Below are 11653 nucleotides of genomic sequence, written 5' to 3'. Positions count from 1 at the left end.
AGAATTCAGGGGTCAGGCCTGAATGCCCACGTGAGGGCAATTACAGCCGCCCCTCAGACCAGGTGGAAACAGGTCCCTCAGCTGGCCACAGGGCCTGCCTCCCCTTCCCTCTATCCACCCTGGGGAGGGGCAAGCGTGCGGCCTGGGTGACGAGGCTCTTCCATTGCTTTCTCTCTGGGTGTGATGCAGGGACAGCTGCCACTTCACCTCCAACTCAGTGTAGCTCTTCCCTGAAATTCTTACTCTTCTTCCTGCCTCAGGGTGCCCCAGGCCTCAAGGGCGAGCAGGGAGACACAGTGGTGATCGACTATGATGGCAGGATCTTGGATGCCCTCAAGGTAGTGTTCCTGGTGGGACCAGGATGTGCCTTAGATACGATTTTTCCTTAGGGAATAATCACTCCCTTTGTGATTAATCCTGCACTTTTTTACACAAGGGACTAGAGGCAGCTTAGCACAAAGACCCCGACTGTTACTAGGCACCCAATGTGGAAATCAGGGCTATGTTGAGACCCGCCCCTGTGAATGTGGCCCACGTGGCCCCGAGCTCCCTAGAGGCCAAGTCAAAAAGGGAAGCTCCCCACTCAGGGGCAGGAGGCAGAGTATTTCCTGGGGTCTGTTCCCAATGTCTCCTGGGACCTTCCCAGAGGACACTGGCTGGAGGGCTAGGTCTTCTGATGATGCCATGGGGAGGATGAGAGTGGCAAGCTCTGCCCCCAGAGCCTTGGGAGATATGTGACCTCCGAGCCCAGTCGCTGGTAAACTTGGGACTTACCACCAGTGGAGAGAGGCACTGGGTGCCAGCAGCTCATGGGTACCCCAGAAGGAAAGTGGGTGAGGAAGGAGTGGTCACCAGAGACCAGACTGGGAAGGGGGCCCTGGCCCCACCTGAACATCATTTCCAGTTATCTCCCACAGGCTTTGGGGAAGTACAAGTTGGCAGTAACTGTGGCACCCACCCCCAGGCATGCATGGTGTGGCGTGGCGTGGTGTGGCGTGGCATGGCCCAGACGGCAGGCACATGCATGATGTGTCCCAGGCTGACCTAGCCTTGTGGGAGAAGCCCTATGAGTGCAGGGAGTTGGGAGATGGACTTCGTTTTGTTTTTGTTTTTGAGATGGAGATTCACTCTTGTCGCCCAGGCTGGGTGTGATCTCGGCTCACTGCAACCTCCTCCTCCCAGGTTCAAGCAATTCTCCTGCCTCAGCCTCCCAAGCAGGCATGCGCCACCACACCTGGCTAATTTCTATATTTTTAGTAGAGACGGGTTTTACCATGTTGGCCAGGCTGGTCTCAAACTCCTGACCTCAAGTGACCCTCCCACCTCAGCCTCCCAAAGTGCTGGGATTATAGGCGTGAGCCATCATGCCCAGCCAGAGATGGACTTTGGATGCCAGACTGAGATGCTGACTCAATTTGATGGGCAGCAGGCAGCCATAGTCCATGCAGGGGATGATGTTAAAAAAATAAAAACACAGCTGGGCACGGTGGCTCACGCCTATAATCCCAGCACTTTGGGAGCCCGAGGCAGATGGATCACGAGGTGAGGAGTTCGAGACCAGCCTGGCCAACATAGTGAAACCCCGTCTCTCCTAAAAATACAAAAATTAGCTGGGCATGGTGGTGTGCGCCTGTAGTCTCAGCTACTCGGGAGGCTGAGGCAGGAGAATCACTTGAACCCGGGAGGCGGAGGTTGTGGTGAACTGAGATCGCACCTCTGCACTCCAGGCTGGGCAACAGAGGGAGACTCCATCTCAAAAATAAAAAATAAATAAAAAATAAAAACATACTGGGGGAAGGCTAGCTAGGGAATGATATGGACAGTGAATGAAAGCAGGTGTTGGAGCAGGGAGCAGGGGGACCCCAGGCAGGGAGGTCCTGGGCCTGGGCCTAGGGGAGGGTAGATAAGATGGAGGCCAGGGACATCTCAATGGGACACCAACAAGAAGGGCACAGGATAGGGAGGCGGGAGGGGAGAGACCTAGAGCTTCCGGGGCAGGGGTGGGGCAGGGGCTGGGCAGGGTGCAGTTTTTCGGAAGGGAGGGGAGGGGAGTGTGGAGGCTGAGCAGGGGGCCAGCTGGGCCCTGGTGGCAGGTAGCCTGCAGAAAGCCTGGATCAGGACAGGAGCTTGAGAGTGGGGTCGGACCTGGAAACACTGGAGGCCCCACCCCTACCTGCGAGACTAAGGAACTCCCTAGGCCCAGCAGATGGCAGGCAGCGGAGCCAGAAGGTCAGAGAGCTCATAGGACAGTCAGAGACAGTGGTGCTGGGCCACCATTGGGGATGTCATTCTTGGCAGGCCTTGAATGCCAGCAGGGGATTTAAGCTTGCTTTGAGAGGCAATAGGGAGCCAAAGCAAGATCTTGAGCAGGGGAACGTCGTGAAGAAATCTGGATTGGGGCAGAGGGCCGTCCATGGCAGCAGACACTGGTGTCTTGTCAAATGCTGGGTGTCACCTCCTGGCCTCCCCCAAGCCTGGGAGGCCAGATAAAGCCTTGCACAGTGTGGCCTGACCTGACTGGGGAAGAAGCAGTCCCCAAGGACCCTGCCCCTGCTCAGCTCAGCTGGACGGGGACTTGGTTCCAGGTGGGGAGCTGGATGGGTAGCGAAGGGAGGCCCTGCCTAACCCATGACACTGACCGGCTTCACTCTCACACACAGGGGCCTCCCGGACCACAGGGGCCCCCAGGGCCACCAGGGATCCCTGGAGCCAAGGTCAGTGCAGATGCAGCTATGTGGTCCCCCAAGCATTTGTCTCCAGGGCCCACCTCCCTCTTCCTGTCTGCTCTGTGACCCTGTTCCACTTCCCTCCGGGTGTCCTGGCCTGGCTTTCGGGAGCTCAGAGAAAGGGCCTGGGCTCCCAGGCTGAGTGCCTTCTTCCTGGGCTCGATCTACTCTGGGAGATTTCCCTGGGAAGCCTCATTCATACATTTAAACTGAAAATTCATGCAGCTATAAAAAGGAATGAAATCATGTCCTTTACAGCTACATGGAAGCAGCCAGAGGCCATTATCCTAAGTGAATTAATACAGTAAAGAAAATGGGCTGGGCGTGGTGGCTCACACCTGTAAATCCCAGCACTTTGGGAGGCCAAGGCAGGTGGATCACCTGAGGTCGGGAGTTTGAGACCAGCCTGGCCAACATGGTGAAACTCTGTCTCTACTAAAAATACAAAAAATTAGCCGGGCGTGGTGGCACATGCCTGTAATCCCAGCTACTTGAGAGGCTGAGGCAGGAGAATCACTTGAACCTGGGAGGCAGAGGTCGCAATGAGCCAAGATTGTGCCACTGAACTCCAGCCTGGGCAACAAGAGCAAAACTGTCTCAAAAAAAAAAAAAAAAAAAGAAAGAAAAGAAAATGAGAGAGAAAGAAAGAAAAGAAAAGAAAACCACATACTGCATGTTCTCACTTAAAAGTGGAAGCTAAACATTGGGTACACACAGACACAAAGATGGGAATAATAAATACTGGAGATTCCAAAAGGGAGGAGCAGCTATGTGGTCCCCCAAGCATTTGTCTTATAGCTGCATGAGGACAAGGGTTGAAAAACTACCTATCAGGTGCTATGTTCACCCCTTGGGTGACAGAATCATTAGAAGCCCAAACCTCAGCATCGTGCAATCCCATGTGACAACCCTGCCCGTGTACCCCCGAATCTAAAACTTTTTTTAAAACTATAAATTTTCCTATAAGCATATCTGCTTTAGCTGCATCCTACAAACCTTGATATGTTGAATTTTACTTTTATTCAGTTCAACATAATTTCTAAGCTCTCTTTTGATTTATTCATGGATTATTTAGAGAATACTTGGGGATTTAGAAATACTTGGAGATTTTTTTCCAGGTATCTTGCTTTTTTGTTTCAGTTTTTTTCATATTTAATGTATCCAGCTGACCAGATATTTTATTAATTTCTTATTTAATTATCTTGCGGCCGGGCACGGTGGCTCACGCCTGTAATCTCAGCACTTTGGGAGGTGGAGCGGGTGGATCACAAGGTCAGGAGTTCAAGACCAGCCTGGCCAATATGGTGAAACGCTGTCTCTACTAAAAATACAAAAATCAACTGGGCGTGGTTGTGCGCACTTGTAATCCCAGCTACTTGGGAGGCTGAGGCAGAAGAATTGTTTGAAACCAGCAGGCGGAGCTTGTAGTGAGTCGAGGTTGTGCCACTGCACTCTAGCCTGGGAGACATAGCAAGAATCTGTCTCAAAAAAAAAAAAAAATTATCTTGCGATTAGAGAACATACTCTTTTTTTTTTTTTTTTTTTTTTTTTTTGAGACAGAGTCTTGCTCTTTTTCCCAGGCTGGAGTGCAGTGGCACCATCTCAGCTCACTGCAACCTGTCTCCCGGGTTCAAGCAATTCTGCCTCTGCCTCCCAAGTAGCTGGTATTACAGGCCTGTGCCACCAAGCCCAGCTAATTTTTATATTTTTAGTAGAGGGGGGGTTTCACCATGTTAGCCAGGCTGTCTCAAACTCCTGACCTCAGGTGATCCACCCACCTCAGCCTCCCAGAGTGCTGGGATTACAGGTGTGAACCACCATGCCCAGCCAAAACATATTCTTTTTAATACAATATTGATCTTTTTAATGTACTAAAACTTGTTTTAGAGTCAAAGTGTTCTTTCTTGTTGAATGTTTTATATGCACACAAATTAAATGTATATTTAGCTGCTGTTGGGGGTAGTGTTTTATAAATATCCACCAGCTAAAAATAAAGAACTGAAAACCCAGCCCCTGTGACAGCACACCAGTCCGGCAGGTGGACAGCTGTGCACACCCTGTGACAGCACACCAGTCCAGCAGGTGGACAGCTGTGCACACCCTGTGACAGCACACCAGTCCGGCCGGTGGACAGCTGTGCACACCCTGTGACAGCACACCAGTCCGGCAGGTGGACAGCTGTGCACACCCTGTGACAGCACACCAGTCCGGCAGGTGGACAGCTGTGCACACCCTGTGACAGCACACCAGTCCGGCAGGTGGACAGCTGTGCACACCCTGTGACAGCACACCAGTCCGGCAGGTGGACAGCTATGCACACCCTGTGACAGCACCATTCGTTTGCATCCTGCCCATTTATCTCAAGAGAAAGAGCCAACAATTTTGAAGTCAGGCAGATCTGGTCCCGGCATCGTTGTTCCTGGGCTCTGTGGCCTGAAGCAAGTCACTTAACCCTCCAAGCCTCAGCACCCGAATCTGTGACATAACAACTTACAGGTGATAGCCATGGGCTACATCTGCTCGTGATGGGCTGAGGAAACAGAGGAGGCGGTGGGTCCTGGCACAGCTAGAGGTCCAACTGCAAAGACCCACCCTGGGCCGGGTGCACAGTGTGTCCTGGCCCTCTGGCTGCTGACACCTCTTTAGGAAAGGAAGGCATAACCCCTCTTGCCATCTCTTCCCTTCCAGGGCGAGCTTGGATTGCCCGGTGCCCCAGGAATCGATGGAGAGAAGGTCTCTGGGCCTTTCATTTCCTTGGTGATGCCAGTGCCTGGTATTGGGCTGTGTGTGTGTGTGTGTGTGTGCGCGCGTGCATGTGTGCACAGAGTTAGAGAAAGACCATGTGTGAGAAAAGCAAAAATCATGGATTCTGGCACCAGGCTGCCTGTGTGCAAACCCTGGTCTGCCCTCAGGCCCCGGGCAAGTTGCCCGCTCTCAGGCAGGGCTGAGTAACTCTGTGTATGGAGAACACTCAGTGCAGTGCCTGGCATGTGGTGAAAAGCCACAAAGGCTAAGAGCATTGTAGGTATTGCCCCAATGAGAGAGAGAGAGAGAGAGAGAGTGTGTGTGTGTGTGTGTGTGTGTGTGTGTGTGTGTGAGAGAGAGATATCCTATACAGACGTAAGCATATTCGTGGGGTCACTTGCTATTTGAGGGTGAGTCTTTCCCACTGGGTCCGCAGTGTGTGTCTCATCCTGGACATTATGTAATTGGTTGAATGGAGGGATTCGGTGGCTGGAAGAGTTTGTGGGGGTGGGGAGTCCCACCACTAGCTTCTGAGATGTGAGCACAGAGCTGGCCCCATGAGTGCCCCCAGAGGGGCAGCTCCAGGCTCACATGCTCCACCTGTCTGCCCCGGCGCCTGCCCTGCGGTGCCCACACCCGGCTGCAATGAGCCAGGAGTGGCGTGCCCCACCCCCACCCCCACTGCATTCGGCTAAGGCTCCCAGCCACTGTGGCTGGAGGTGGGGACCCACAAAGAAAAAGTGGGGCCCTAGCATGAACTAAGCTCTGGGGACCTGCTGGGGGGAGAAGGGAGGGGACCTCCTGAGCCCCACTCATCCCTTGTGCTTGTGGCTTTCAGGGCCCCAAAGGACAGAAAGGAGACCCAGGAGAGCCTGGGCCAGCAGGACTCAAAGGGGAAGCAGGCGAGATGGGCTTGTCCGGCCTCCCGGTATGTGGCTGGTTTGGACCACACATTACGCCTCCTGTGTGGAAGCCCTGAGGTGACTGTGTGCCCCCCGTGCTGTGGGGAGGCCAGGGCGTGCCCCTGGCAGCCCCTGCGGTCTCAGTGCCCAGCCAGCCGGGGACACTCTAGGCTCTGGGCCAGCGCTGTCCTCCTCTCTCCCGGCCTCCACTTCCTCGTCTGGAAGAAGCCTTCCACCTGCCTCAGATGGCAGCTAAAATCAGAAGGTGTGGCCATGGGAGCGCATTGGCCAGGTGGTTATGCCACGTGCTTGGACCTAAACTGCCCAAGTTTGCATCCAGCTCCGTCCTGGCTGACTCTGGAACCCTGGGCGAGCAACCTAACCTCCTAGGGCCTCGGTTTCCTCACCTCCAAAGTGGGGGTGATCATTCCCCTCCCTCAAGGGCATGCGTGGCTGGGCTGACAGTGGTGGCTGGCACACAGCAAATACCCACTGTTGTCCTCATGATTTTCGTTGCTTTTGTGGCCCGATTGGAAGAGCCACCAGCTGTTACGCCACCACTGGGACACATCCAGTGTCCATCCCTGATGGTCACTGGGCTAGAGGGGGCACTGGGGTTTGACCCCGGGGTCTTTGCTTCACAGCCCCTGGTTGCTCCCTGCACCCCAGGAAAACAATTTGTGCGGCTGCTCGTGTGCTTTCTAAAGCCCACACTGCTCACCACCCGGGGCGTGGTACATGGATGTAGGGAAAACTTTTCAGTTGCAACAGCTAACTGATGACTGCTCTCAGGAGCCACATGGGGGAAGGAAGGGAGGTCACTAAGCACCGTGGGTGGTGATACAGGTGCTGGACACAAAGGACTCACAGGCCATGCCGTCCTGCAGGGCGCTGACGGCCTCAAGGGGGAGAAGGGGGAGTCGGCGTCTGACAGCCTACAGGAGAGCCTGGTAAGGGGGTATGGGGGGGTCAGGGCTTCCCCCAACACCCAGTCCAGGCTGGGTGGGGACCCTGAGCCTTGGGACAAAAAGGCCACCTGGCCTGAGCAAACCCAGGGCAGTAGGGGAGGGAGAGTAAGGGGAGCGAGACCCCTCTGAGAACAGAGTCTCACCATGTCTCCCAGGCTGGAGTGCAGTGGCACAACCTCGGCTCACTATAAGCTCCGCAGACCAGCTGCCCGCTCACCAGACTCTGCCCTCTGGGGGCAGGAAGGAGACTCTCGATCCAGCAGTGTGCGATGAGCTCAGATGCGGGTGGGTGAGGGTGACAGGCGGTGGGTGACTAACCTGTCTCTCACCCTCCCTAGGCTCAGCTCATAGTGGAGCCAGGTCCCCCTGGCCCCCCTGGCCCCCCAGGCCCAATGGTAAGGACGGTTTGCTTTGGTTTGGTTTGAAGCAGCCAGGAAACCAAGAGGCGGGGTGGGGGCTAGGTCCCAGAGCCATGACCCAGGAGAGAGCGGGCTTCTTCATTCAGGGAGGGGCACATGGGCAGAGGGCAGAGCCCAGGACAGGGCCCCAGGGGCCAGTGAGTGGCCACTGCAAGAGGGTCCGGAGCCAGCCTTCTTATCTGCTTCCTCCTCCTGCAGGGCCTCCAGGGAATCCAGGGTCCCAAGGTGAGTGGGCATAGACCCCTCTACTGGCCTCAGACTCACCGTCTGGGCAGTTTCCAAGAGCCTTGCCAATGGGCAAAGCAAAGGGCCTGACGCTCCGCCCTGGCCCATCCCTGAGTCTTCCCAGCGCCTGAACGTCCCAAGTCCCCAGGGCATAACCTCCCCGATGTCGTTTAGGCCAATGCCCCCCTCTCCACCCTTGAGGCTCTCCTCTCCCACTTTCTCCCTCTGCCCGGGACCCCAGTCTGTCCCTCTCTCCTCCTCAGGTCCACCACCGTTTTTACTGCTTGTCCCCTTCTCCTTTGTCTGTGCCTGTCAGTTCCTTGCACTGTCCCCACCTCTCCCCATCCCAGCCCGCCCCACACACATCTGTCTCTCAGCTGCCACAGTCTAAGCACAAAGTCTTGGGTTTGGTGTATATTACATGATGGCGTGTTCCCTGCTCTTACGTTAAGTCCTCGAGTGTGGCCTGCCCGCATGCCCTGCCCCAGGGAGGCAGACACAGAAGGGGAGGCCACCTGGCCTCACTCCTTGTCACACCACCCTCCTGGCGTGAGCAAATCTCTGCTTCCCCAGCTCAGAGGCCAGATGTGGGACTGAGAATCGTGGAAGCCCAGGCCGGAGCCTGCAGCCCCACCAGGTGCTCTGCTTCTGGTTCTGCTTTCTCTTAAGGCCACCACAGTTCATGTTTCAAAGAGGCAGCTGCTATCAGGACAGGGTCCAAGGCTTGCCGTAGAAGCCTGATGGGGACCCAGCTCTGCTGCCTCCCGCTGTGTGGCTGGGCCTGTCCCCGCCCCTGTCTGCACCTGCTTTCCTCATCTTTGGAATGGGTGTGACCGTAATCACCTTCCATGGGGCTGAGGGAGCCTGTTCTGGAAAAGGCGCAATGCGCATGGCCAGAGCTCCTCCTGATCACCCTCACCAGGGAGTAAGCTGGGGCCAGGCCTGGGGGAGCCTGGATCTGTTCCTCTGTCCACATCCCAGCTCCCTTGCAGTCTCCAAGCTTGCCTGTCCTACTGTCTGTCTAACCCCTTCCCCTTGACTGATTTCCCTCCTTTGCCTCCAGGGCTTGGATGGAGCAAAGGGAGAGAAGGGTGCGTCGGGTGAGAGAGGCCCCAGCGGCCTGCCTGTGAGTCTCACAAGCCTTGTTTGTCCCAAAGGTGTTAATTCCTGTCACTAGCATGCCTCTTGACTCATTCCTTTTCTATCCAGGGGCCAGTTGGCCCACCGGGCCTTATTGGGCTGCCAGGAACCAAAGGAGAGAAGGTAACCGCCTCATTCGGAGCTCCCTCTCCAACCGTGGCCACCTGGTCATGGTGGCGCTCAGCCCGGGGACCCCAACCCTGTACCTCACTGGGTCCCTGCACTTCGCAGGGCCAGAGTTCAGGCTCTGTGGATGCCAGGTCTGTCCTGGCCTCCATCTGTGCCTGCGTGGTTGGTGGGTCTCCTTGCCCCCATGTCTGTGGCCAACCCACAGGGCTGGACTTCCCAGCAGCTGTGCTCCCAGCACCCCTCCCCAACCCCTCTCACCCACTCTGTGTCTCTCCTCAGGGCAGACCCGGGGAGCCAGGACTAGATGTAAGTGTCTTATCATCACTTTGAGTAATTGGGTGCCTCTTGTGTGTATCTTCTGCCCTCATGCAGTAACCTGATCTGGCTACTCAAGTGTGACCCCTTTCCCCAGGGCTGGGACTGCAACTGACTGGTTCCCCCTGTGTCCCCATGGCCAAGTCCAGTGCACAACCCAGAGTAGGTCCTTTGTGGATAGATGAATGGATTGTTGATGGATGGATAATGGATGGATACATTGGTAGATGGAGGATGGATGCAGGATGGATGGACAATGGAGGATGAATCGATGGATGGATGAATGCATAATGCAGGATTGATGGATGGATGGATAAATGGATGGGTGGATGGATGGGTGAATGGATGGATGAATGAATGGATGGATGGGTGAATGGATGGATGGGTGAACGGATGGATGGGTGATGGGTGGGTGGATGATGGGTGGGTAGATGATGAATGGATGATGGATGGATGGGTGGAGGGATGGATAATGGAAGAATGATGGATGCATGGATGGAGGATTGAATGGAATCACCCATCCATTCATCTGTCTATCCACTATGGATGGATGGATGGATGGATGGATAATGGATGAATGATGGATGGATGGATGGATGGATGGATAATGGATGAATGATGGATGGATGGATGGATGGATGATGAGTGGATGGATGGATGATGATGGCAGTGGAGGGATGGATGGATGGATGGATGATAGATGATGAGTGGATGGATGGATGATGATGGCAGTAGAGGGATGGATGGATGGATAATAGATGATGAGTGGATGGATGGATGATGGCAGTGGAGGGATGGAGGGATGGACGGATGGATGGATGATAGATGATGAGTGGATGGATGGATGATGATGGCAGTGGAGAGATGGATGGATGGATGATAGATGATGAGTGCATGGATGGATGATGATGGCAGTGGAGGGATGGACGGATGGATGGATGATGCATTGTAGCAAGGAAGTGAAGAGAGCAGTGAGGAGCCTGTTGCAATATCCTGGTGACAGATAATAGGGCTTTAGCTAGAGCAGTAATTTGAGAAGAAGAGGAAGGGAAGTATTAGCCCAGGCTGATTATGTCAAGTCTCTTCTGGTAGCATACATAGAAAACATAGTTTAAACTGGCTTAAAATTACTCATAACTGAAAAATCTGGAGGTTCAACACATGGATCCAGGGCTCAACTGTGTCAACACAACTCAGCCTTTGACCCTGTCTTGTCTGCTTTCCCTGTGGAAATCAAGTTCCACGTGGTGGTGAGGTAAAGCCAGCAGCTCGAGACCAGCATCCTGCCAGGCCCAAACTAAGAAGAAAGAAAATTTGACTCCAGTGTTCTACAGGAAGTTTCATGGGCTCTCCCTGGTCCCAGTTAGGTCAACGCTGAACTGTCACTTAGCCATAGGAATGCAGTGCCCTGACTAGTGAGACCATGGACTGGGGTGGAATCAATGGGTTATGAGAAGGGAGGTTGTTCTCAGGAAAATCAGGTAGCTATTTTGAGGGACATAGGCCCAGATGCAGGGCTGCAAGGACTCTGGTGCCCACCCTAGACTTTAAAAAGAGAACATTACCGGCCAGGCACGGTGGCTCACACCTGTAATCCCAGCACTTTGGGAAGCCAAGGCGGGTGGATCACGAGGTCAAGAGATAGTCACCATCCTGGCTAACACGGTGAAACCCTGTCTCTACTAAATATACAAAAAAAAAAAAAAAAAATTAGGCATGGTGGCGGGTGCCTGTAGTCCCAGCTACTCAGGAGACTGAGGCGGGAGGATGGCATGAGCCCAGGAGGCGGAGCTTGCAATGAGCTGAGATCGTGCCACTGTGCTCCAGCCTGGGCAACAGAGTGAGACTCCGTCTCAAAAAAAAAAAGAGAACATTACCTGGGAGAGCAACTGTGGATGAGGGAAAGGAAGAGCTGTAGCTTGGGTTTCTGACGGGGGGGCTGGGTTCCATCAATGGGAAGGGATGGGAGAGGACAATGCTGAACCAGCTGCAGGCTCTGGGCCCAGTTGAGGGTGGAGCTAAGGAGACTCCATGCCACCATGAATGTGGCCACAGCTGCCTTCCAGGAGGCCTGGTTCTCAGGG

At 54.6% G+C, this 11653-nt stretch overlaps 1 protein-coding gene across 1 annotated transcript in view; it reads left to right on the top strand.

The window, feature by feature from the left end:
- The window catches only part of COL23A1 (collagen type XXIII alpha 1 chain), a 353112-nt gene that overhangs the window by 335211 nt on the left and 6248 nt on the right, over positions 1-11653 (top strand). Inside the window, exons 16-25 of the mRNA XM_024356856.3 lie at positions 261-338; positions 2661-2714; positions 5415-5459; positions 6310-6399; positions 7261-7323; positions 7680-7736; positions 7959-7985; positions 9049-9111; positions 9195-9248; positions 9534-9560. Coding sequence (XP_024212624.1) covers positions 261-338; positions 2661-2714; positions 5415-5459; positions 6310-6399; positions 7261-7323; positions 7680-7736; positions 7959-7985; positions 9049-9111; positions 9195-9248; positions 9534-9560 — 558 coding nt within the window. The remainder of the gene's footprint in view (positions 1-260; positions 339-2660; positions 2715-5414; positions 5460-6309; positions 6400-7260; positions 7324-7679; positions 7737-7958; positions 7986-9048; positions 9112-9194; positions 9249-9533; positions 9561-11653) is intronic.

The sequence above is a fragment of the Pan troglodytes genome, chromosome 4, assembly GCF_028858775.2.
Source record: "Pan troglodytes isolate AG18354 chromosome 4, NHGRI_mPanTro3-v2.0_pri, whole genome shotgun sequence".
Classification (NCBI taxonomy): domain Eukaryota; kingdom Metazoa; phylum Chordata; class Mammalia; order Primates; family Hominidae; genus Pan; species Pan troglodytes.
Note: the sequence above shows the minus strand (reverse complement) of the source record. Positions and strands in the feature narration are given on the sequence as shown.